The sequence below is a fragment of the Tachyglossus aculeatus genome, chromosome 3 (assembly GCF_015852505.1).
Source record: "Tachyglossus aculeatus isolate mTacAcu1 chromosome 3, mTacAcu1.pri, whole genome shotgun sequence".
Classification (NCBI taxonomy): domain Eukaryota; kingdom Metazoa; phylum Chordata; class Mammalia; order Monotremata; family Tachyglossidae; genus Tachyglossus; species Tachyglossus aculeatus.
This window is the reverse complement of record NC_052068.1, coordinates 85,477,899-85,505,104: the sequence shown is the minus strand read 5'-3', so window position 1 is coordinate 85,505,104 and position 27,206 is coordinate 85,477,899. Positions and strand designations below refer to the sequence as shown.

The 27,206-nt window shown below is 42.0% G+C and overlaps 1 protein-coding gene across 3 annotated transcripts; it reads right to left on the bottom strand.

Moving 5' to 3' along the window:
• Positions 1-370: 370 nt before the first annotated feature.
• Positions 371-26,190, bottom strand: MRO (maestro). 3 transcript variants are annotated; one of them, XM_038744089.1, is made up of 11 exons: positions 26,108-26,190; positions 25,526-25,586; positions 19,133-19,269; positions 16,391-16,542; positions 15,965-16,105; positions 12,959-13,070; positions 11,803-11,949; positions 4,697-4,879; positions 2,900-3,055; positions 1,981-2,097; positions 371-1,323 (listed from the first exon to the last, which is right to left on the bottom strand). In XM_038744089.1, the coding sequence occupies exons 2-11, from the start codon at positions 25,566-25,568 to the stop codon at positions 1,270-1,272; spliced, it is 1,242 nt and encodes a 413-aa protein (XP_038600017.1). In that variant the 5' UTR covers positions 25,569-25,586; positions 26,108-26,190; the 3' UTR covers positions 371-1,269. The 3 variants fall into 3 exon arrangements, with proteins under 3 accessions (XP_038600017.1, XP_038600018.1, XP_038600019.1); XM_038744090.1 differs by lacking the exon at positions 15,965-16,105 and having other exon boundaries at positions 12,959-13,055; XM_038744091.1 differs by lacking the exon at positions 19,133-19,269 and having other exon boundaries at positions 26,108-26,125.
• Between the last annotated feature and the right edge of the window lie 1,016 nt (positions 26,191-27,206).

The following is a 27,206-nucleotide window of genomic DNA, read 5'->3' as shown; positions in this document are numbered from 1 at the left end:
CCCCAATACATACTACAGTACCTCAACCCCATAGTCCTTAAGTACATATCTTTACATTATGTATCATAAATTATTCATTCCTTCCTTTCTTTCCTTCCTTTCTTTCCTTCTTTTCCTTCCTTCCTTCCTTTCCTTCCTTCCTTTCCTTCCTTTCTTTCTGTTTACCTGTTTCAATCTGTTTACCTAGTCAGTAAACTTGTTATGGGCAGGGAACATGTCTGCTAACTCTCTTGTATTGTAATCTCCCAAGCATTTAGTACAGTGTTCTGCTCATAGTACGTGCTCAATAAATGCCACTGATGGATTGATTGATTGATAGTAAACTGTTCACGAATACCATTAAAAAAGAATTAAAAACAAATAAGAAAGGTCTTTAATCAGAACAAAATTTATTTGAAATCTAAATTCACAAAATGCATAGGAACACAGATTGATGATACTTGTGAAAGTTATGGAACTATGAAAGCGAAATGTAGGCAAGTCCTTTTATGTAGCAATGTTTCAAAGATGTCATTTATGCCACCTGGGAAAAGGTGGGGAGCAGATACTTTCAAATCATTTTAAAATATGATTGAATGTGAAAAAGAGGTGTTGGGACAAATCATGAAGGTGTATTGTTTAGCTCAGAAAGAGAAGCAAGCCTCTTTTTAGGGCAGGGGAAAATGGAATTTAGACAAATAATAGAAGAGAGGAAATTTAGGAAATTATTCATTTATGGGACAGTTTTGAGATTTGATGATTAAAGACTAGATAATTGGCTGAAAGGGCAAAGTGTTAATATTGGTTGTACCAGAAGATGGGAAAGGAATTAGTGAGTGGTGAGTTTTTACAAAGCTGTATGCCACCCCAGAAAACTGTTAAAATATTTTGGAGGATAAAATAAGCCACATAGAAGTGCTAGTCAGTTCCTGGTTACTGAGGGAAAAATGAAACAATGGATATAAACCAAGGGAGGCAGAGTTAAGACCAGCTAAGTCCTATTGGGACCCAGCTGTATAGGGGAGAGGTAATTGAGCCTGGAGACTGCGACACCCCTAGTTCAAAATAGTGGCAATGAAGGCTAAGTGAAAGCAATCTTAAAGATCTGACATGGATAATGAAAAGTGGACTCAGTAAAGGCAAATAGATTACTACAGAATGCTATTAAAAGCTATTTTTTCTCACTCTGAGGGATGTGGGCATAAAGAACGGGAAATCAGCTGAATACAATAAAGAGAATCCAAGCTGGGCTCTCCAGGGTGAGTTCATGCTTTCCATGCTGCAGAGGCTTCAGAGGATTTTATTTGCATAGAAGAACTGCAAGAGTTCTGGGTGATAGTGACTCTGAGAGGAAACACAAATTCAGATATGAGCAAGAGATTCAATAAAAAGCTCTTTTCACATTTTAATACTAAACATCATTCTGCTGAACTTCTCCAGTGGAACCTAGATAATCTCCCCCAAACCGGTAGCTTTCTTCGTTTGAGACTTCTGGATTTACTTTATCTAAAGCTCCAGTGAGCATTTTGATAAATATTGAGCATAACTACTTGCATCCACTAGTGCAGACCTCCAGGGACAGACTCTCAAAACTCCTGGGTGGTGGAGACTGTCTCATTTGAGTTAAAAATGAAATCTGTGATGCAGAAATGATTGAAGGAGCTACATATTCCCTTTAGAAAATGACAGTAAGGAAGTAAAAATAAGATGACATTAGGATTCTGTGGCATTCTTTCAAATGAGCTGATTCTGTTGAACTTCATTTGATGAGATCAGTTAGACAGCATTTTAAGAAATTGGAAATGAAAAGCACTGCCAATCTAGTCCACTTTCTCTCAGAAACAAAGTGTGACCTCTACCAATCCTTGCGTCAAACACTTACCCTGAATTATGAACAAGCTTTTCATCCAACCATCCACCTATGAATAGCTCGTCTTGAAGGCCTACCCTTCCCCTTCCAAAAAGAGACATTTTTTATCACTGAGGTCAGGGCTCACTCACCAGTTGTCGGTAGAGTTTAGGGTTCCTTTGTTCTTCCTGGATCTGAATTGAGTATTCGAGGGATCTCTTTCTTGGCCTCAGAAATGGGGAACAGGCATGAAAAGTAGCTCTGCATGCCTGGGGAAGAAGAACACTATCACTGCTTTCTGAATCTTAGAGGTGGAAGGGATGGGGGAGAGCCCCTCAAGGTCAACTTTTAAGAGTTGATGGTCTTGAAGCAGTGTGGCTTAGTGGATGGAGCATGGGCCTGGGAGCTAGGAAGACCTAGGTTCTAATCCCTGCTCCCCCACGTGTCTGCTGTGTGACCTTGGGCAAGCTACATTGCTTCTCTTGGCCTCAGTTACCTCATCTGTATAATGGAGATTAAAACTGTGAGCCCAATGTGGGACAGGGACTGTATCCCACCTGATTACCTTGTATCTACCCCAGCACTTAGTGCAGTGCCTGGCACATCGTAAGTGCTTAACAAATACCATTATTATAATAATAATAACCAATCCAGTCTCCTGTCTCTAGACAAAACCCTTATGAAGGATCCATGCTCAGGGGTTGATTTGAGCAGATGAGTATTCCTCTATTTCCGAGGAACACGGTTGGGTGACGAAATGATGATCACAAAAGCTAGGATTAGATAGAGGAGTAACAAATATCAAGTATTCAGCTAGCAGGTCAATGGCTGAACAGGCCCCTTTCCAATTAACACACCCCATCAAAGTCTGCTTCACCATCATTACCAGCTGCTGTTCAGTGGCATGGGAATGGAGAAAATGGGAAAATTACATGAATTTATTCTGAAAGATTCTGCTTCAATGGGGGAAGAGTTATCAAATCAAATTAGCTCAAGGGTCATAGCCCAAGAAGAGGTCTGGGGAGATTGCCTGATTATAATTCTCTGATGGGGTGCGCAAGGTGGTCTTACCATGGCCACATTGGAATTTATGTCCCGGGAGTGGACCAGGAATGAGGCCTGAGTTCGTTTAACTTGAGTGGTGAAAAATTTCTTCCACTTCCACCCAGCAAATGAAGCCAGTTGTCCGAACAAGATAAACGCCGAGTACCTCAGGTTGTCATTTTCCTGCAACCAAGGAGCACAAAACAGTTAATTAGGCAAATGGCCCTTTGACTCATTCATCCATTCAATCATACTTATTGAGCACTTACTGTGTGCAAAGTACTGTACTAAGTGCTTGGGAGAGTACATACATCAACAGACACATTCCCTGCCCACAACGAGCTCACAGTCCAGAAGGAGAGACATTCATTATTATTATACATACATTAAATAAATAAATGACAGATATGTACATATGCTGTGGGGATGAGAGAGAGGATGAATGAAGGGAGAAAACCAGAGTGACTCAAAAGGGAGTAGGAGAAGAGGAGAGGAGGGAAGGCTTCTTGGAGGAGATGAGCCTTCAATTAGGCTTTGAAGTGGGGAAGAACAATTATCCATCTGATATGAGGAGGGAGGATGTCCAGGCCAGAGGTAGGAAGTCAAGAGGTCAGTGGTGAAGTAGATGAGATCAAGATACAGTGAGAAAATTAGTGATAGTGGAACCAACTGTACGGGCTAGATTGTAGTAGGACAGTAGCGAGGTGGGTAGGAGCAGGCAAGTTGATTAAGTGCTTTAAAGCCAATGGTGAGGAGTTCTACAGTGAGCTACCTAAAAACCATCCCCTATACTGAGCAACATTACAGGCCGTCAACTCTTCCTGACAAACTCACTGAGCAGGTGCTGAATCCTCAGGGAGGTTCTGAAAAGATGGCAGAGCAAGAAGCAGCGTGGCCTAATGGATAGGCCGTAGGCCTGGGAATCGGAAGGATCGGGGTTCTAATCCTGTTTCCACCACTTGTCTGCTATGTGAGCTTGAACAACTCACTTCACTTCTCTGTGCCTCATTTTCCTCAACTGTAAAATGGGGATTAAGGCTGCGAGCCCCGTGAGGGACAGGGACTCTGTCCAAACTGACACACTGTATATACCCCAGTGCTTAGTGTAATGCCTGGCACAAAGTAAGCCTGGCACAAAGTAAGCATTTAACAAATACCATAAAAAGTGGCAAAATGGGAAGAGCACAGAACAAGGAGTAAGAACACCATGATTCTAGTCCCATATCCTCCACTTGCCTTATCTGTGACCTTGGATAAGTCACTTAACCTCCCTGGGCTTCAGTTTATTCATCTGTAAAATGGAGAAAAAATAAGAACTCTCTCTACCTCTTAGACACTGAGCCCCAAGTGGGAGAAGGGACTTTGATCTGATTATTTTAGCACAGTGCCTAATAAATATTATTATTATTGTCATTATTATTATTATTACTGAACAGAAGAGGAGGTTTGTACCGTCAGTAGTGAAATTACAGAATATTGAGGGTATTGCTTGTTCTTTTGTGCCTGAGTTTTCGAACAAGGTTTGCAACCTTGAGGGACAGTGATGAATATTAAGATGTTATGGTGACAAGTTAGTGGTGTTCTAATAGAAAGAATCTTTGCCAGCTGATATAGCTTAAAATTTTCCGGAGAAGACAAAAAAAAAAAGATTAGACAGAATGAATTCCAGGGCAAGGAGATAAAAATCTTATTTTCCAATCGCAAATGCACTCAAAGCAGCACAGCAGACAGGGCCTACGTCCTTTTCATTGACCTGACCTTTGACTAGAGCCACCTTAGCTGAAGAGCAGAATTTTCTCGGTTGGTTTACGTGATCTCACTTACATCATCGAGCAACGTCCTGGTTTGGAGGGTGATGTCTATGAAGAAGGAGCCCAAACCTGTCCCCTTGATCTTGCCCAGGAGAACACTAAGAGCCTTTACGCTTTCATATATGACTTCAGGACTCACAGGATCATAGAGCCCATGAACCAGGGGATCCAGTAATACCTTCTTATACTTCTTGACCTGTTCAAAAACAAAGGCATTTAAGGCATTAGGGGCCAATCAATAATAGCAATAATGATGATGGTAACTGTTAAGCATCTACTATGTGTCAAGTATTGTTCTAAGCACTGGGGTAGATACAAGCTAATCGAGTTGGACACAGTCCCTGTCCCACATGGGGCTCACGGTCTTAATCCCCATTTTACAGATGAGGGAACTGAGGCCCATAGAAGTGAAGTGATTTGCCCAAAGTCACACAGCAAGCACATGGTGGAGACGGGTCCCTCTGACTCTCAGGCCCGTGCTCCAACCACTAGGCCACACTGCTGGGAGACTACAAAGATGAATTGTCCCACCTTCCAAATACCTACCCCACTTTTGTCTCCTAATCAGTGTGAATTTTCAGAATCTGATCTCTTTGAAAATGTTTCATGTCTGCCCAAAGAACCAATTTAACAACAACGAAAAATAATGTAATTCAGATTCCTATTCACACTAAGTCCTGGTTTAGCCCTTTAATTATTCTCAGTGAATAAAATAGCCATATATTCCTGTTTTCTTCATTTGAACATGAAACCTCTGGCAGGAATGCACTCTTTCTGTTCTCAAGTGTGGTTGAACAGAACGATTCAGTTTCCTCATATAAATCCTGTCCTTTGGCTTGCTATTGGAAAAGTGTCTGACACCGTTTTCAGTTCTGCCATTTTGCCTCTTGAGGTGTCCAAAGCCCTAGCTTTGTAACTGTGGTATTTGTTGAGTGTTTGTTATGTGCCAAGCACTGCAGTAGATACAAAATAATCAGGTCCCACATGGGGCTCAAAAGTGAGAGGAAGAATGGGTATTGAATTCCCAGATGAGGTAACTGAGTCACAGATAAGTTAAGTGACTGACCCAGATTGAGCCCCCTTTTTCCTCTCCCCCTCCTCATCCCCCCCACCCTACCTCCTTCCCCTCCCCACAGCACCTGTATATATGTTTGTACAGATTTATTACTCTGTTCATTTTACTTGTACATATTTACTATTGTATTTATTTTGTTAATGATGTGCATCTAGCTTTACTTCTATTTATTCTGATGACTTGACACCTGTCCACATGTTTTGTTTCGTTGTCTGTCTCCCCATTCTAGACTGTGAGCCCGTTGTTGGGTAGGGACCGTCTCTATATGTTGCCAACTTGTACTTCCCAAGCACTTAGTTCAGTACTCTGCACACAATAAGCGCTCAATAAATACGACTGAATAAATGAACGAATGAAAGTGACTTGTTCAAGGTCACACAGCAGACAAGGAGCAAAGCCAGGAATAGAGCCCAGATCCTCTGACTCCTCTATCCACTAGGCCACACCGCTTTTCGGTCAGTCAATTGTATTTATTGAGTGCTTACTGTGTGCAGAGCACTGTACTAAGTGCTTGGGGACAATATAACAATAAACAGATACATTCCATGTCTACTATGAGCTTATAGTCCAGAGGGGGAGGCCGATATGCCGGGCTGGGCTGTCCACTAGAGCTTAGCATGGGCTAGCAATCTAAATCCTGGCTGGATTCCATCCACCTGAATTATTTCCAACTAGGCTCCTGCCAGGGCTTGCTGGACGCCGCCTGTAATCACTGTAGCACAATAGTACTGAAACAAGAGGAGCAGAAACCTGCCCATCCAGCCAGAAGCGAGTTGTTGGCTGCTCTAATTTAATGCCAAATATTTCTAATTCAGCCCCACGACAGTCACCTGCCTGAAACAGAGGCCAGAGGCATCACACTGAGATTCACTTTTGTACCAACAGCCCCTGCCTTGAGGGTTCCGGATGCTAATAGTAATAATAACTGCGGTATTTGTTAATCCCTCACTAAGTGCCAAGTGCGGTATTAAGCACTGGAGTAGATACAAAGTAACCGGGTTAGACAAAGACTCTGTTCCACAAAGGGGTCACAGTCTTAATCTCCATTTTACGGATGAGGTAACTGAGGCACAGATAAGTTAAGTGACTTGCCCAAGGTCACACAGCAGACAGGTGGCAGAGCTGGGATTAGAACTCAGGTTTTCTGATTTCCAGGCCCGTGATCTATCCACTAGGCCATACTGCTTCTTCAGGAAGACATGAGCCAGTGACTGGCTCTACTGTCTATTGTAGTTGCCAGTAGTCTCCCATCTCTCACACTGGCTACTTAGCTTATGGTTGCCCCACTTCAGCTAACTAAACTATTACTCTTTGTTATTATTCGCTTTCTTTTCATGGTATCTGTTAGGCACTTTCATTCATTCATTCAATCGTATTTATTGAGCACTTACTGTGTGCAGAGCACTGTACTAAGAGCTTGGGAAGTACAATCAATCAATCAGTCATATTTATTGAGCACTTACTGTGTGCAGAGCACTGTAGTAAGCGCTTTTAGACTGTGAGCCCACTGTTGGGTAGGGACTGTCTCTATATGTTGCCAACTTGTACTTCCCAAGCACTTAGTACAGTGCTCTGCACACAGTAAGCACTCAGTAAATATGATTGATTGATTGATTGGGAAGTACAAGTTGGCAACATATAGAGACAGTCCCTACCCAACAGCGGGCTCACAGTCTAGAAGGGGGAGACAGACAACAAAACAAAACATATTAACAAAATTAAATAGAAGGCAAGATGGCATACAAGATGGCAACATATAGAGGGTTCAAATCCCAGCTCCGCCCATTGTCAGCTGTGTGACTTTGGGCAAGTCACTTCACTTCTCTGGGCCTCAGTTACCTCATCTGTAAAATGGGGATGAAGACTGTGAGCCCCATGGGGGACAACCTGATCACCTTGTATCCTCCCCAGCGCTTAGAACAGTGCTTTGCACATAGTAAGCGCTTAACAAATACCAAAATTATTATTATTATTATTATTACTAAGTGCCAGGCAGTGTTCTAAGTGCAAGGGTAGATACAAGTTAATCTGGTTGGGCACAGTTCCTGTCCCACATGGGGCTCACAGTTTTAATCCGCATTTTGCAGATGAGGGAAATGAGGCACAAAGAAGTTCAGTGAATAGCCCAAGGTCGCAGAGCTGGGATTAGACCCCAGGTCCTTCTGATTTCCAGGCCTGTGTTCCACACACTTAGCCACAACTCTTCTGACAACACCCTGTCCACAGATGTTGTGTTGCATCAAGCAACATTTCAATGCTGGTGGATTGAACAGCCTCCCTAATTGACAGAGCACAGGCTTGGGAGTCAGAAAGACCTGTCTTCTAATCCCAGCTCCACCGCTTGGCTGCCACGTGACCGTGGGCAAGTCACTTAACTTCTCTGCTCCTCAGTCACCTCATCTACAGAATGAGGGTTAAGACTGAGAGTCCATATGGGACATGGACGGTGTGCAGTTTGATTAGCTTGCGTGTACCCCGGCGCACAGTACAGAGCCTACCACAAAGTAAGCGTTTAAATAAACTCCATTTTAGAAAAAAAGACTTCACTTTAGCACTGCTATAGCACATGGCCATAGGTGGTACTAATGAAACTGTTCAGAGTCATCTGACATGTCTATTGGGCATGTAGTTGTAAAGGAAATATGAAGGCCCACCCTGAAGACTTTCTGTTTGAGTGAAGTGCATGCCACGTTTGCTCCACACTCTGCCAGTCTTTCACACTATATGACTTGCATCCTCTATTTTACTTGTACATATTTATTCTATTTATTTTATTTTGTTAATATGTTTTGTTTTGTTGTCTGTCTCCCCCTTCTAGACAGTGAGCCCGCTGTTGGGTAGGGACCATCTCTATACGTTGCCAAATTGTACTTCCCAAGCACTTAGTACAGCGCTCTGCACACAGTAAGTGCTCAATAAATACGATTGAATGAATCTTTGAACCCAAGCCCTCCAGGAAGCTCTATCTGACTATCAATCAATCAATCAATCAATTGTATTTATTGAGTGCTTACTCTTGGCAGAGCACTATACTAAGTACTTGGGAGAATACAACAGAATTAGCAGACACGTTCCCTGCCCATAATGAGCTCACAGCCTAGAAGGGGGGTCTAAAGTATAGTCTAGACTGGGTTAAAGGAAGTCTTGGACTCATACAAGAATTCCCTCCTAGTCTCATTCAATTCATTCCATCGTATTTATTGAGCGCTTACTGTGTGCAGAGCACTGTACTAACTGCTTGGGAAGTACAAGTTGGCAACATATAGAGACGGTCCCTACCCAACAGCGGGCTCACAGTCTAGAAGGGGGAGACAGACAACAAAACAAAACATATTAACAAAATAAAATAAATAGAATAAATATGTACAAGTAAAATAAATAAATAGAGTAATAAATAAACATATCCCCATTTGAGACAGGCATTGTGTCCAACTTGATTTCTTTGTATCTACTCCAGCTTTTTGTGCAGTACTTGGCACATAGTAAGCGCTTAACAAATACCAGAAGGGGAAAAAAAAAAAAAAACCTTTTACCTCTGTCTCCCACCTGGTTCACATCCTTGCCTACCTGGAATTCCTTCCAGCTTCAAATCTGCCAGATCGCAAATCTCCCCATCTTCAAAGCCCTTCTGAAACCCTACCTCCTCCAGGAACTCTTCTCTGATTTGTTTCTCTTCTACCACGGTTCCCCATTTTGCCCCACGTATTTCACTTCTGTACATATTTAATCAGAGACTCTATTATTTGGGCATTTCTTCCTCCTATTTGTCATCTAGAGTAGCCCCACACTGAGATAAATTAGCCAGGCAAGAAGCAGGGAGGTTCCTCTCCCCCTCGTCCCCCTCTCCATCCCCCCCATCTTACCTCCTTCCCTTCCCCACAGCACCTGTATATATGTATATATGTTTGTACCTATTTATTACTCTATTTATTTATTTATTTTACTTGTACATATCTATTCTATTTATTTTATTTTGTTAGTATGTTTGGTTTTGTTCTCTATCTCCCCCTTTTAGACTGTGAGCCCACTGTTGGGTAGGGACTGTCTCTATATGTTGCCAATTTGTAGTTCCCAAGCGCTTAGTACAGTGCTCTGCACACAGTAAGCGCTCAATAACTATGATTGATGATGATGATGATGATGATTTACCGAGTGCTTACTTGTGCAGAGCACTGTGCCAAGCGTCTGGGAGGGTGCAATATGATGGGACTGTACTGTAGTGGTGGAGACTATTCATTCAATAGTATTTACTGAGAACTTACTGTGTGCCAAGCGCTGAATTAAGTGCTTGGGAGAATATAATACTACAATAAAGAGATACATTCCCCACCCACAACAAGCTCAGAGTCACTTTCTCAGAGAGTAGTTTGGATCTGAGCCATGTCCGGAGGGGGTGTTCAGGGGTGTTCCTGAGTGAGGTTGTCCTGGGAGTTTGTTTAGTCTACGATGACCCCACCCTATCAGACTTGGATCCATAATTTTCCCTCTAGATTGTAAGCTCATTGTGGACAGGGACCGTGTCTACCATCTCTGTTATTGAGTACTCTCCCAGTGCTCTGCAATAATGATAATAACATAGCATAGCATGGCACTTTTAATGTGTCAAGCACTGTTCTAAGCACTGGGGTAGATACAAGCTAATCAGGTTAGAGACAGTCCCTGTCCCACATGGGGCTCACAGTCTTTATCCCCATTTTACAGTTGAGGTATTCAATCATTCAGTTGTATTTATTAAGCATTCCCTGTGTGCCGAGCACTGTACTAAGCACTTGGGAGAGTGCAATAAAACAATAAACAGCTCCCACAGAAGGCTTATAGTCTAGAGAAGGGGAGACAGACATCAACATAAATAAGTAAATTACAGACTTGCCCAAGGTCATACAGAAGACAAGCGGAGGAGCCAGGATTAGAACCCAGGTCCTTCTGACTCCCAAGCTTATGCTCCATCCACTAGGCTATGCCACTTCTCAAAAATCATAGATGGAGATGTCAGGGATTGAACCCGGGGCCTCATACATGAGAAGCAGGTGCTCTACCACTGAGTTACATCCACAGCTCTTGACAATGGCGTACATAGTACAGAGAAGCAGCATGGCTCAGTGGAAAGAGTCAGAGGTCATGGGTTCAAATCCTGACTCCACCACTTGTCAGCTGTGTGACTTTGGGCAAGTCACTTAACTTCTCTGTGCCTCAGTTCCCTCATCTGTAAAATGGGGATGAAGACTGTGAGCCCCCCGTGGGACAACCTAATCACCTTGTAACCTCCCCAGCGCTTAGAACAGTGCTTTGCACATGGTAAGCACTTAATAAATGCCATTATTATTATTATCATTATTAAAGTACTCAATAAATACCACTGATTGATTTGATTGAGCTTGAAGATGCAAAGCCTGTTCTGGGGCTCTCTAGAAGTCCAGATCTCCTTCTCATCTTTCTTCTGGGCTTTGAGCTAAACCCCTGGATTTACCTGGGAGTAAACCAATACTCAAGCAGGCAGAGGGTGCCTTCACCCTAATCCCCCATTCAATTTTTTTAATGGTATTTGTTAAGCACTTAGTATATGCCCAGCACTGTTCTAAGTGCTGGGGTCAATGCAAGCTAATTAGCCTGGATACAGTCCCTGTCCCACACGGGGCTCGCAGTTTAAGCAGGAGGGAACGCAGGTAATGAATCCCCATTTTGCAGTTGAGGAAACTGAGGGACAGAGACGTGAAGTGACTGGCCCAAGGTCACACAGTAGTAGGCAAGTGGCAGAGCAGGGATTAGAAACCAGGCCCTCTGGCTCCCGGGCACCTGCTTTATCCGTTAGTCCGTGCTGCTTTTCAGTTTCAGTACTGGCTTCCAGATAGACTGTGTTTAGCCCCCCACCTCCCAACCCCAATCGCCTTGCATATATTTACCTGGCTTATTCATTCAATCGTATTTATTGGGTGCTTACTGTGTGTAGCTCACTGTACTAAGTGCTTATCTATCTATCATATTACCTATTGTTTGTCTGTTGGGTTTGCCAACTACCTTACTGGACTTCGAGGTCCTTATTTTACCTTGTCTGGGGCTTCGCGGGCCATATTCCCTAAGCCTCGAATAGCCATGTGACGCTTTGTAATGTTGCTGTCTCGGGCCTTTTCCGCCAAAAGGAAAAACGCGTTCTTCAGAGGCTCCTGGTCTTTGAACATCAGGTTCCACGTCACCTGCAACTGACATACCTGTTAGCTCTTAGTGAGAATGCATCCCTCAGTAGTTACTATGTTGCAGTTAAAGCGTAGAATATTTCATAAGGAAGATGATGTGTGCTAGACTTCAAGCTAGGTGATGATGTGCTAGACTTTAAGCTCGCTGTGGGCAGGGAACGTGTCTATCAGCTCTGTTCTACTGGACTCCCCCAAGCACTTAGTACAGTGCTCTGCACACAGTAAGCACTCAATAAATACGATTGATTGACTGATGTTCCCTTTGATGGAATGAAATTCACCAGACACGCAGAGCTTCCTTGAGATGCTTTTACAGTTTTTTTTTTTAATGGCATTTATTAAGCGCTTACTATGTGCAAAGCACTGTTCGAAGCACGGGGGAGGTTACAAGGCGATCAGGTTGTCCCACGGTGGGGGGCTCACCGTCTTAATCCCCATTTTACAGATGAGGTAACTGAGGCACAGAGAAGTGAGGTGACTTGCCCAAAGTCACACAGCTGACAAGTAGCGGAGCCGGGATTTGAACCCATGACCTCTGACTCCAAAGCCCGGGCTCTTTCCCCTGAGCCACGCTGCTTCTCTGTTCCTCACAGTGAACAGAGTGTGCTAAAGTGATTTGGTAACATGGCCAGACCTGGAAATTCCAATAGACTGGGGCAGAGCTTGACAGACTCAGGAAGACATGAGGTTGTAAAGCTCACTGCAGGCAAGGAATGTGTTTATTGTTATAGTGTACTCTCCCAAGCGCTTAGTACAGTGCTCTGCACACAGTAAGCGCTCAATAAATACAATGGAATGAATGAGGTTCCATACTATGGATACGAATTGCTGAGCTCAACAAAATGGTGGGCAAGATAGGTGAATGGGGAGGGCTCTTCCTCTTGCCCACATTCCCAAAAGCTGTGCTTCAAGGCTGGAAAACGACATTATGAGCAAGAAGGAGCATGAAACAATGGCAAGGGAAAGAATGAATGGATGAACACCTCTTTAGATTCCCGGAGAATCTAACCTTGGAAAAGAATGCTATCCCAGTTTTCTTCGGCTTCTCCACCTGGCAACTGGGAATGGGGCTGTCTGGGATTTTGCTTCGTGATTGCTCTTCTTTACTAGAAAAGAAAAATCTCCACATGAAACGTGGGATATGTGTTTTAGAAATAATGAGAAGGGGGAAGCAGTGGGGATATGTAAACACACCTGGGAGCTTTGGAGTTCAGGTGTAGTGCTCCTGGGACTATTCACAAACTACCAGCATGGCTCCAAACCCTGTTCCCCTGAAGGTGTTGAAAGCCAGGTGAAGGCTGAGAATTATCTAAATCCCCTGTCACCAGAACCAGTTTGCTTTAAAAGGATCATGGCTTCAGTTTTTCCCCAAAATACCAGCATGGCTCTAAAACTGTTGCCCAACATTTAAAAACATTGGGAGGTTGTGACGATTTGGAAAAAGGAGCTCCTTGTTGAGAGTAGTGAGAAACAGGAAGATTATTAATCAATGACATGTTTTGAGCACCTACCGTGTACAGAGCACTGTACTAAGTGCTTAGAAGAGACAATACAATAGGGCTTGTAGACACATTCCCTGCCAACAAGGAGTTTACAGTCAAGAGCGGAATTATTCATCTCCAACAGTAAAGTACTATTAATATATTGTTGGTTTTTCTGAATTTACCCTGTCATTCTTTCCCTGTGTGTCTGTTCTTTCCACCACCTCTTCAATCTACAGTATTTCCTGGCACAGTGGAAAGAGCAAGAGCTTGGGAGTCAGAGGTCAAGGGTTCTAATCCCGGCTCTGCCGCTTGTCAGCTGTGTGACTTTGGACAGGTCATTTCACTTCTCTGTGCCTCAGTGACCTCATCTGTAAAATGGGGATTAGGACTGTGATCCCCACGTGGGACAACCTGATCACCTTTTAACCACTCCAGCACTCAGAACAATGCTTCACACATAGTAAGCGCTTAACAATCAGCGCTTAGAACAGTGCTTTGCACATAGTAAGCGCTTAATAAATGCCATTAAGAAAAATGTCATCATTATTATTATTACTGAGAACCCCGTGTGTTCACAGTGCTGAATTAAAAACTTGGTACAAACAGTTGTCAGAAACATGGTTCCTTTCTTCAAGGAACTTATGGCCGAAGAGGGAAGACACAAGTCATTCACAAGTAATTAGAGAAAAAAGAAACAGCATTACAGATTCTGATAGCAGAAATATGGAAATAATAATAATAATGATGATAGCATTTATTAAGCGCTTACTATGTGCAAAGCACTGTTCTAAGCGCTGGGGAGGTTAAGGTGATCAGGTTGTCCCAAGGGGGAGCTCACAGTCTTCACCCCCATTTTACAGATGAGGTAACTGAGGCCAAGAGAAGTTAAGTGACTTGTCCAAAGTCACACAGCTGATAAGTGGTGGAGCCGGGATTTGAACCCATGACCTCTGGCTTCAAAGCCCGGGCTCTTTCCACTGAGCCATGCTGCATGGAAAGGTAAAAAGATACATAAATGAAGTAAATTCATGTAAGCTGAGACTATGCATTATCATCATCAATGTATTTTTTGAGCACTTACTGCAGGTAGAGCAGTGTACTAAGTGCTTGGAAGAGTACAAAAGTTAGAAGACGTGCCCTTCCTGCAACGAGTGCTACTGGTAGGTAATAATTATGGCATTTGTTAAGTGCTTACTATGTCGCAGGCAATGTACCAACCGCTGGGGTGGATGTAAGCAAATTGCACAGCAGACAAATAGCAGAGCTGGAATTCGAACTCATGACCGGCTCTGCCACTTGTCGGCTGTGTGACTTTGGGCAAGTCACTTCACTTCTCTGAGCCTCAGTTCCCTCATCTCTAAAATGGGGATGAAGACTGTGAGCCCCACGTGAGACAACCTCATCACCTTGTATCCCCCCCAGCGCTTAGAACAGTGCTTCACACATAGTAAGCACTTAAAGAAATGCTATCATTATTATTATTATTCTGATTCCCAGGCCCATTTTGATGTGTACATACCTTTAATTCTATTTATTTATATTGATGCCTGTTTGCTTGTTTTGATGTCTGTCTCCCCCTTCTAAACTGTAAGCCCAATGTGGGCAGGGATTGTCTCTCTTTATTGCTGAATTGTACTTTCCAAGCACTTAGTACAGTGCTCTGCACACAGTAAGTACCCAATAAATAGGAGTGAATGAATGAATGAATTATGCCATACTGCTTAGAATGAACAGATGCTAAGGGCATCTGTTGGGTGAATGTGATGGATGTGGGAAGATGGAGCTTAATCAGGAAATGCCACTTGTAGGAGGTGGGTTTTCAGGAGATTTTTGAAGTTGGGAAAAGCTATGGCAAGGAATGTGACTGTTAAATTGTTATATGGTACTCCCAAGTACTTAGTGCGTGGCTCTGCGCGCAGTAGGAGCTCAATAAATATGACTGAGTGACTGTGGTATGGCAGACTTAAAGGGGCTGGTATTCCAGGTAGAAGGAAGGATGTGAGCAAGACTTTGTGCGTGGGAGAGATGAGTCAAGGCACTCCAAGTTGGTTAGCTTGGAAGGACCCAAGAGTGCAAGCTGCGGGGTAGTGGAAGAAGACACTGGATATGTTAAAGAGAGAGAGAGTTGATCAAGAGCCTTAAAGCAATGGCCAGGACTTTCTGCAAAGTGCAGAAAGAAATGGGTGACCGTCGGAGGTTTTAAAGGAGTGGAGAGAAGTACTGAATAGCATTCTCGAAAATTGATTGTCTAGCAGAGTGTAGTATGGATTGGGTAGTGGAGATTTGGGAGCCCCTTGTAACTGAATCGGGGTCCTTGAATTTCTTTATTCCGGTGTTTAGTAAAGTGCTTCGCACATTACGAGCGCCTATTAGTGACTATTACTTCCCCTACTTTAGCCCCCAAAATGTTTGAACTTATAGAGCATCCAAATCAGTTTGCCTTTAAAATTGAATTGCCTTTTAGGTTACTAGGAGTGATTAGGTCTTCTCTCCCTCTCTCATGGACACCAGATAATTCAAACCCTCCATACTTGGTCAACAGGTCTGTTCCATTAGAGTGCATCTGGGGAGATCCTGAGAGATTCCACTTGTTTTCCTCCTCAGGAAGCTGCCCAGCTTCACCATCCATCACGGCATGGGCAGGAAAGCACCTCAGCCCTTCCACAGGAAAGCTAAAGTAAAACACATGAGGTTACACCCCTTTAGTGGGTTGGTGCAGACTTTTCAGAACCAACAAATAATCTCTTGGGAAACAAAGAACCTTACCTATTCAACCAGAATCTCCTCTTAAGAGCATCAACAGTTGGAAGTAAATGACAATTTCCTTCATGATAGCTACCCATCAAAAGGGCTTCCTGAGAAGAAACTTGCCTTTGTTTGAGTCCCCTAAAAACATAACCTTTCCCTGTAGAATCTTTCTTTGGGGAGGAAAATGTAAATTCAGAGCTGTCACATACCTGCCAAAAGGCTTGTTTAAGAAGAAAACAATGATTTTCTCAAAGGAGTGGTCTTCCAAGAGAAGGGCAGCATGCTTCATTATAACAGAGCTGAGTTGCCTTTGTTCACTGACCAGGAGGAAAAGGTCAATTCTGCCATAAGCGCCTCTGAGCTGGAAAGAGAAATAAACACGTTACCATTTTTACATCCTTCATCTCCTTTCACGGCAAAGATGTAAGCCAATATAACTCATGTCTTGTAAACCAGTACAGCTTCAGCTTTCTCTGATATCCAGGTCAAGTTTTCAAACTGATGCTTCTAAGTGGCAGCAGCGGAAGCTAAAGCAAAATGCTGATTAAAATGGCTTGAGCTGTACTTCTATGGGAATTAGGGGAAGCAGCGTGGCTCAGTGGAAAGAGCCCGGGGTTGGGAGTCTGAGGTCATGGGTCCTAATCCCAGCTCCACTGCTTGTCAGCTGTGTGACTTTGGGCAAGTCACTTAACTTCTCTGTGCCTCAGTTAACTCATCTGTAAAATGAGGTAAAATGAGACTCTGAGCCCCACGTGGGACAATCTAATGACCTTGTATCCTCCCCAGCGCTTAGAACAGTGCTTTGCACGTAGTAAATGCTTAACAAATGCCATCATCGTTATTATTATTAATTCAGGGACAATTGTTGTTCATTAATTCATTCATTCAATCGTATTTATTGAGCGCTTACTGTGTGCAAAGCACTGTACTAAGCGCTTGGGAAGTACAAGTCGGTCCCTACCCAACAACGGGCTCACAGTCTAGAAGGGGGAGACAGACAACAAAACAAAACGTTTATACAGGTGACAAAACATGTAGACAGGTGACAAAGCATGTAGACAGGTGAGGAAGACAAGACACAAGGCCTCTGTCTTATCTCTAAACACAGGTGCTTTCAGACCATATATAACCTAAGCTATCACGAAAACTAAATCATGGCAGATCCCCAGCATGAACTGCCACTTTCTGAACAGGAATCTCTGGGAGAAAAAACCCAAATCCAACACCAGATTAGCAACTATACCACACTACTTCGTACGCCAACCCAAGAACCTTCTGCTTCTTAAGTGGTTAGTTCTGCACACCTGTTGTGTGTACAGCACTCTAAAGGAAGTCCACAGACTTATGAAATAATTGGTTCCTGAAAACTCTTTTAAGTCAAAATGTTGTTTATCTCCTAGGCTCAATCTTATAGCTGGGGACTGGTTCCCGACTTGGAAATATGTTCCCTAATTTTTCCAAAATGATCAGAAATGATCATAAGAGGCAGCATGGCCTAGTTGATAGCACTGGCATTGTGCCTCAGTGTCATCTATCTTACCACCGTGCCTCTAGCCTGGAATGCACTCCCTCTTCATATCCAAAAGATAGTTACTCTCCCCACCTACGAAGATTTATTGAGGACACAGCTTCCCTGACTAAGCCCTCTTTTCCTTTTCTTCCACTCCATTCTGCATTGTCCTGACTTGATCCCTTTATTCATCCCCGCCCCTTAGCATGTATGTACATATCTGTAATTTATTTACTTATTTTAAAGTCTGTCTCCACCTCTAGACTGTAAGCTCTCTGTGGGCAGGGAATGTGTCATTGAAATGTACTTTCCCAAGCGCTTACTATAGTACTCTACACACATTAAGTGCTCAATAAATACCACTGATTGATTAACTGACTGATAGAGCATGGGCCTGGGTGCCAGAAGGAAATGGGTTCTAATCCCGGCTCCTCCAGTTGTCAGCTATGTGACCTTGGGCATGTCACCAAACTTCTCTGTGCTTCAGTTACTTTATATGTAAAATGGGGTTTAAGGCCATGAGCTCCATCTTAGACACAGACTGTGTCCAACCTGATTAGGTTGTTTCTACTACGGTATGCACATAGTAAGCACTTAAAAAATAACCATAAAAATTGTGTCTTCAGTCACTTGTGGATAATTAGTCTGGCTACATTAAAGTATTTAAATTAAATCAGAGAGATTGCGTGGTAGGGCAGCTGATTTTTACTTCATCAGACCTGGTTGCTCTAGCCCCATTTTCCAGCCTCACTCTCTTCACCGTAACTTTTCTTTCTCATTCCTTACCCCTCTGTGACTTTTAAAATTATTCCCCCTCAAATTCCATGAGTCCCTCCCACCACTTGGACCCCTAAAACTAGTGCCATAGTGGAGGCTAGTATTGTAAAGAATTGAAACCAATGTATTATAAAACTGAAATAGGGAGCAAATTCAGAAACGTTGAAAGTGCTATTTACCTTAGCTCAAAATAGCTCAAGGTGGATTTCCTCTACTAAGTACTTCAGAGATTAGAGATAAAAGATTCAATCTCTGTCCTCAAATTCACAAATTTGCAGTCTCGTGGAAAAGCTCCTCCTTGGCTAGGAGAGATGGGGGTGGCTTTGGCAGGTACTGAAGCACCAGGACAGGGGAAGTGGGAAGGAGAGCAGAATTGCAATTGCGCTATAGAATCGACTTGACTTCATCTGACAAAAAGCCTCTGAGAGGTTTTCACAGATGACCTCTTGTTCATAAGGGAGAACATGAGCAGTTAAAAAAGCCCTGAATCACTCCACAATAAGCACAGTTCATAATAGAAGTCTGAAAAGAGCTCTTTTCTAGAGCCTCGGTAATTTATCTGGGGGTTTCTAGAGCAGTTTTATGTCAATATCTTGTGTTCCCCATTAGACAAATTTCTAACTCCTATAGGGTCTGGTATTAAACAGCCAGCAGCACACTCTACCTCCATCTCTGAACTTGCTTCCTTGTAAATTGCGGTGGTGATTCTGCTGGAGAACTGGTTCAGTGTGCCTCTGGGGAAATACCACAGCTCCCAATTTTGACGGTCAAATGAAATGACTCTACTGAATTTCGCCAGTCCTTCATTTCAGACACAAAAAGAAGAATCATTAGGAAAGACACCACTGATAAGGCATGGCTCAAAGGCTTCTAGATAAACAGCTGTACAGGATGACCATTTGCTTCAAGTATTGTGTCGAATGGGCACAGGAAGCAGGCTTAACCTTGAAATCTGGTATAGTGAAGATGCTTCTCTTCATCCCTTTTACTGTGATTCTCATTTCTATAGCTGATTTTTTAACTCTTTTGAAGGAACCGTGTTCCAAATTACTGAAACTGTCTTCCAAAGGATGACTCTGAAATTCAAGCTGAACCCACAAGATGGCAGGGCAGCCACTCTGTTGTTCTGAGGACTTGGAAAATCAGTGGTCCCCCAAATGTGAATTTCCTTTTCATATCCTTATTGGAGGTGCATTTTTCTCAGGGAGAGCAGACTATTTGCTGGTGAATAAAGAAAGAATTGTTGGTGATTGGGAGTACTACAAATTAAACTTTAATTACAAAACACAACCAAACCCCCCCTCAAACTTGATTTTCCTCTTCCCTTGCTTTCTATTTCCCCTGTATCCACCCCGAAAGATATCAGACCTTACTGCCCTAAGATTCTGTAGAATTTAAAATCAGGCAATGCAAATAATTTGAGAGGCAGCATGGACTAGCGACTAGAGTCCGGTCCTGGAAGTCAGAAGGACCTGGGTTCAAATTCCCAGTTCTATCACTTGTTTGCTGTGTAACCTTGGGAAAGTCACATCACTTCTCTGTGCCTCTGTTACCTCAGCTGTAAAGTGGGGATTAAGACTGTGAGCCCCATGTGGGATGGGGACTGGGTCCAATCCACTTAGCTAGTATTCACCCCAGTGCTTAGTCCAGTGCCTAGCATAAAATAGGCACTTGACAAATGCAACAATTATTAGTAGTAGTATATAGAAAATGCCCTTTGTCTGAAAGTCAGAACTTCATCTAGAAATAAGAATCATTATTTGGTTCTCATTTAATGGTTGAGAAACTTGAGGTTCAGAGAAGTTTCAGTGTGGTCTAATAAGAAGCAGCGTGACATAGTGGACACAGAATGGGCTTGGGAGTCAGAAGGACCAATCCCGGCTCAGCCACTTATCTGCTGTGTGACCTTGGGTATGTCACTTAACTTCTCTGTGCATCAGTTACCTCATCTGTCAAATGGGGATTAAGACTATGAGCCCCATGTGTGACGGGGACAGTGTCCAACCTGACAAACTTGTATCTACCCCAACTCTAAGTACAGTGCCTGGCACATATTAAGTACTTAACAAATACCACAATTAATGTTACTATTACTATTTCAGAATTTGTTTTGATGTTGCACTGAAAGTCTGAGGTAAAGTTAAGATCAGCACCCAGAATTACTTCTGAGTATCCTAGAACAACATTCCAGAGACAGTGGACTTTCAATATCTGGCAATAATAGTATTTACTGAGCACTTATTCTGTGCAGAACATGTACTAAGAAACTGAGTGAATACAATAGATTTAATAGACATGATCCCTGAACTTAAGAATCCTAGACTTAACAGACGTGATCCTTGAACTTAAGAATCCTACAATTTAGTGTCAGAGACAGATCCTAAAATAAATTACAGGCAGGGGAAGCAACTGAATATAAAGGTATGTATGAAGTACTGTGGGGAGAAGGGCTGGCTGAGTACCTGTGCTTAGGGGTCAGAACTTTGTCATACTGGGTGGACTCTCCTGAGCACTAAGTATGGTGCTCTGCACAGAGTAAGTGCTCAATAAATACTGAATAGTTAATGCAGTAGGTATGGAATAGACTGGAAAGATGAGAGAATAGTCAAGTAAAACTTCCTGGAAGAGATGTGATTTTAGTAGTGTTTTGAAAATGGGGTCAGTGGTAGTCTGTCAGATGTGAAGAGGGAGGGAATCCAGACAGATGGGAGGACATGAGAAAGAGGTCAATCTTAAGAGAGATGAGAGAATTAGCGTAACAAAATGTGCAGGCTAGGTTGTAGGGGGAGAAGTGCAAATGTATTAATAGGGTAATTGTTAGGCATTTGAAGTCGATACAAGATGACTCAATCAGACACAGTCTCTGTCCCACATGGGGCTCACAGTCTAAGTGTGAGTGCGCGCTTTAGTGCCAGTGGTCAGGGATTTAGAGTTGAAAATATATTGAAACTATTACCATGGCTGACCTCTGCTGTGAACATTCTCATTTTTGACATTGTAGTTACTGAAAGCCACTTAGACTGCAATGAAGTCATCAACAGCTCCATGAGGTCTCAGGCACAACACAAGCACAAAAACCATCAGTAATAGGACTTGGGCTCCCCAGAACATTTAAGATGTTCCCCCTGTGGCTTTAAGCTCTTTTTAAACCCCAATCATCATCCACCTCACATACCCACAGACTCAATCTCAGGCCATTCAGCTGTGAATTCAAAGCTAAAAACAAGGTTTACCTGAATTTCATCGATAAACTCACTACATCCTAGTAACCCCAACCTAGCAGGTGAAGCTTTAAAATAAAACACCAAAAATATTTTCAACATCGTCACGTTGATTAATATTTATTGATCAACCAAAGTTCCCTGGTTGCTGTGCAACATGCAGAACATGGAAGGACAGCTATTGATTTAGAAAAACAGTAATCAGTTGTACTTCATTGAGAAAATTCATTTCTACCATAGACTTAGTACTGGGAAATTCGGTCCTTAAGGAACAATAATAATGTTGATGGTGGAATTGCAACCCCTTTGTGCTATGTGGATTGGCAGGAGGATAAAATACTAATTTATCTTCAGAACTGCCTCGGTTGCTTATGATAGACTGGCTCCTATAATTACCTTTAAAGGCCTTTTTTACTTCCAACTATAGGCAACTTCCAACTATATAGCTCCTCTTATTCTCTTCAAAACATCACTAAAATTTGCTTCTTCCTCTCTACTATAGACACAAACATCACTATTCCCCTTTTCCTCCTTTGTTTCTACAACTTCTCCCTCTCCCCACCACCATGGCTCGTATTAGCTCCCATTTTCCGGAAGAACGTGGATTCATGTGACCCTAAAGTGTTTCCCCCGGGGGGGCCTTGAATTCCAACTTGTTCCAGCGCCTTCATGTTGTCCCAGTTCAGTATGATGTCTGGTGCAAAATCTGAGCCTTGGAATTAGGTAGCAAAAGCTGTGATAGAGGGAGACTCTATGCTGAAAATTTAAAAACAGACATATAAGCCTGCAGAAATCTCTCAAAGCTGAATTGCTGGGGGACGGAACAGAAAAGTGGACATCTGGCCACGTTAGTTCCCTCTGCCTTCACCCCAAGCTGTGACTCCCTGCGCCATTATAACAGCCTTTAAGTTATCTGCTAGGCCCTTGGACTCATTGGCAGTCGTAAGCAATAGTATTTATTGTGTCCATTGGGTACCATGGACTGTATTAAGCACTTGGGGAAGTACCACAGAAGCATAAGACACGTTCTCTGCCCAGCAATAGAGAGACAATCCCTGCCTACACTGGGCTTCCAGTCTAGAAAAAAAGGTGTTTCTACTCCTTTCCTCTTTTCTAGCCCCACAGTTGGAAGACAGCTCATTGGAGGTGGAGGAAGGAGAAGGGATGGGTGGAGATGGGGGAAAGAGCTGGTATTCAGCCTTCCAGCTCCTAAGCAGAAAATAAGCCCTGATATATACTTAAGTTTCTTAGAAGAAAGATGAGCTGCTGAAAAGATAAGACATGCATTCAGTTTGTGTGAAAAACTTACCTTTAGAAAGGCAATGAAACCAAGGCAACACATCCACTTGAAGTTCCGTTTCAAACATATTCCCGTATTCATTTGGTCACCTAAAATGGTCCTGCTACAGAGACCCTCGTATTTTGTAACACCAGAGTGTTAATAACAAAGCGTGATCAGAAGCAACTAAAAGAATCACTCGGCCGCATGGCGTAAAGATAATCTGCATTTACAGTTCCTGTTCCTCCTCCAGGAGGCCTTCCCAGACTGAGCCCCCTTTTTCCTCTCCTCCTCCCCTCCTACCTCCTTCCCCTCCCCACAGCACCTGTATATATGTTTGTACAGATTTATTACTCTATTTTATTTACTTGTACATACTTACTATCCTATTTATTTTGTGAATAATGTGCATCTAGCTTTATTTTTATTTATTCTCATGACTTGATACCTGTCCACATGTTCTGTTTTGTTGTCTGTCTCCCCCTTCTAGACTGTGAGCCCGTTGTTGGGTAGCAACCGTCTCTATATGTTGCCAACTTGTACTTCCCAAGCGCTTAGTACAGTGCTCTGCACGCAGTAAGCGCTCAATAAATACGATTGAATGAATGAATGAATGTTCCTCCCAAACTATAAAACAAAATACTGGAAAAAATAAATTTATTTTCTTATTAATTCATACGGGTTTCAGCCTGAGTTTTATACCTCTGAATTTAGGGAATATAGCGTTCAGCTGCAAATAAACAAATTTAGACTCAGAAAAAAAAGGTGCATAATTTGTAAACACATACATTTAACCAAAATTATATAAACAGAACTTCATTTACTTATGTCTGAGGTTTGACTATGTTTGCTGACTGAAGGATTTGCTGTGGCTACCCAGTATTCAATTAGGCAGTGTGGCTTAATGGAAAGAATATGGTTCTGAGAGTCAGAGGACCGGGGTTCTAATTCTGGTTCTACTATTCATTTATTCAATCATATTTATTGAGTGCTTACTGTGTACAAAACACTGTACTAAGCGCTTGGGAGAGTATACTACAACAACGGATACATTCCCTGTCCACAGCAAGCTCACGCTTGCCTGCTAAGTGGCCTTGGATAAGTCATTTAATGTTAGTTGTGGGGCCTTAGTTTTCTCATCTGCAAAAGGGGGATTCTTTACCTGTTCTCCTTCCTTCTTAGACTGTGAACTATGTGTGGGACAGGAATTGTACTATATCTACTCTAGAGCTTAGAACATTAGTAGGCACATAATAAACACTTAACAAATACCACAGGTATTAATTATTATTGCAGGGGGAAAATATATATTGCACAGTTATGGAAATTGAAGGAGACATCATGGTGAAGCTTATTTACAGGTGTGGGTCCCTAGAGATCTAAGAAGCCATTGTTAATGGTCAGTCTTTCTTAAGGATATATAACGCTCAGAAGGGGATGGACAATCTCAACCCACCAGGTACACACAAATATTGACCCTTATTGTGTTCTTTTTGTGGTTTGGAGTTTGGAGAGTCTAGCACTGTTTTCATTTTGGGCTCATCTCATTAGGCTGAAAAAATTGTTTAAAAACGACATTTGAAAGAAAATTTATTCCAATATAAATGCAGAGGATGTGTGAAAGCTGAGACAGCTAGACTCGTAATTAGAGGAAGTGGTGGATTGGCTACAGAGGATTACATTGATTAGCACAATAATTCTGTTGAATTCACTTATTAACAGATAACCTTCAATTGCAAGTTAGTGGATGGTTAACCGCAATTTAGAAATAGGAATCCCAAAATATGAGTTCATTGTGGGCAGGGAGCATGTATGCTAACTCTGTTAAATTGTATTCTCCCAAGTGCTTAGTACAATGCTCTGCACATAGTAAGTGCTCAATAAGAACCATTGTTTGACTGATTCTAAAAACAACTATTGTAAATATAAGTGGGACCAAATAGTCTGTGGCTTGTTAACCAGGAAAAAACTGTAGAATTTATGGATACTGTTGTTTCCCAAAATGGAAATTCTCCATGAAATAGCAAACATAGAAAAGATTAGTAGATTTGGGGGTCCGTATAGGAGCTGAAACAAACATGGAGATTGAAAAGTGGCAAAATAAATTTTTTTGTCTATCGGCAACTATGATCATGCCAAATAACCTCTTTCAGCATCTTAAAGAACTGCAGATTCATCATTTACTGACCTGAGTTAAAAAGACAATTTTTCTGCATACCTGCTACATAAACAGAAGATTTAGAGCTCAACAATAGATAAGGACAATGTTCTGGGATAATGGCCCAAGATCACACAAATCAATCAATCAATGGTACTTAATGAGTGCTTACTATGTGCAGAGCACTGAACTAAGCACTTGGGAGATTACAACTCAACAGAGTTAGACACATCCCTTGCCCACAACGAGCTTACACAGTAGGTAAAAAGTAGATTAATATTTTAAAAAAACAAAGGTAAGGTTCTACTCTCTTCTACAATGATCAGGAAAGCCTCATAGAACAGTGATTGTATTAAAAACAACTAAAACTATCAGGGCTCAGGAAATGATTTATCTTACCAGTGCTTGATTTCTTCTCGACACTAGGAATTTGTTTTTCCATTCTTTTCACTCCACAGGTCTATATCAGATTGCAGTCATATTTGATTTTCACGTATGTTAATTCCACAAAAAGATAAAAAACAATTTAGTCAATTATCATACTTTCATACCGAAACAGAAACAAGTAATTATTAATTTTAATTGAGATCATCATCCCTTAGGATGCATATCTTACTCATAAATTGGAACGGTAATGCAATTACTAACTGGAAAGTAAATGGTCTCAAAATAAGCTTAATAAAAACTTAGTAACTGAATTGATGTAATCTATAGGAAAGTTAGTGCTACTAATAGTAAAACAATTAATATTAATATTTTTGTCTATTTAATTAATATTAAACCTAACCTCAAAATTCTCTGCCTCTTCCTGTCTTCCGTACATTCCTGAACACGTAACTGAATTGATGTAATCTATAGGAAAGTTAATGCTACTAATAGTAAAACAATTAATATGAATATTTTTATATATTTAATTAATATTAAACCTAACATCAAAATTCTCTGCCTCTTCCTGTCTTCCGCACATTCCTGAACACTTACCTTAGGCTCAGTAATTCTTTCCACACTGATTTCTGCCTGGCTGCTAGCCTTAACGCAGGATGGATACGAGTCACAAGATTTCTGTCCCTTAAGCCATGTGAGGCAGATAGCGAGATTGTGTCCTTGAAGATGAAACATGGGGCTGATTAATGTTTATTCATCCACTTGGGCAGTGAGAAAAACACATAGAAAAACTATGCATGTTGTTCTTACTGATTTATAGACATCTCAGTATTACAGAAACGTGAAGAATTGTTGTTCTCATTGCTGCAGGAGGCCGGTGTCCTCTTTTTGAAGCCAGTTTGGACAGCAATCAGAAATCAGGTTGCTAGAAAATAATCACAGGGAGGGAAATGGACGTAGACAGGTCATCTGGTCTAATCTAACCCCCTACCTCCATGCAAGCGAAGAGCCAACCTAAAGCAAGTGGTTGTCTGCCCTTACCTTAAAGCTTTTCAGTGGGGAGGCCTTCTTGGGAGCTCATTCTTATGTTTTTTTTCACTATATCAAGAAGCTCTTTCTTCTATCCAATCAAAATCACCCCTGTGTCCGTTTATTGTTATATTGTACTCCCCCAAGCGCTTAGTTCGGTGCTCCGCACACAGTAAGAGCTCAATAATTTTGACTACTTTAATATTAAGCCTGTTTTCTCTTGCTTGATCCTCAGTAAACATGGAGAACAACTGTTTAGCATTCTCATTCGTTCATTCATTCCATCGTATTTACTGATTTGCAGCCCGTTGTTGGGTAGGGACCGTCTCTATATGCTGCTGCCTTGTACTTCCTGCTGGTCAGTGGTCAGGACCACTTTCTCTCCTGAATTCAATCTGAAAAGAGACAAATATTCAGTATGACTGGTGATGTATGGAGAACTAAGAGTTAAAATAACCTGAAGACGAGTGGAAATACTAGATGAAATACTTAGAAACCAAGCACTCAATCAGCATTCTTCCTACTTATCCACTCTCTTCTCCCACTACACCACAACTTGAACCCTTTATTCCACTCCAGTTAATGACCTGCTCACTGAGCCTCATTCTGTGTTTGCATTGTTGGTATTTTTGAACTGTTTTAATAATTATAATAATGGTATTTGTTA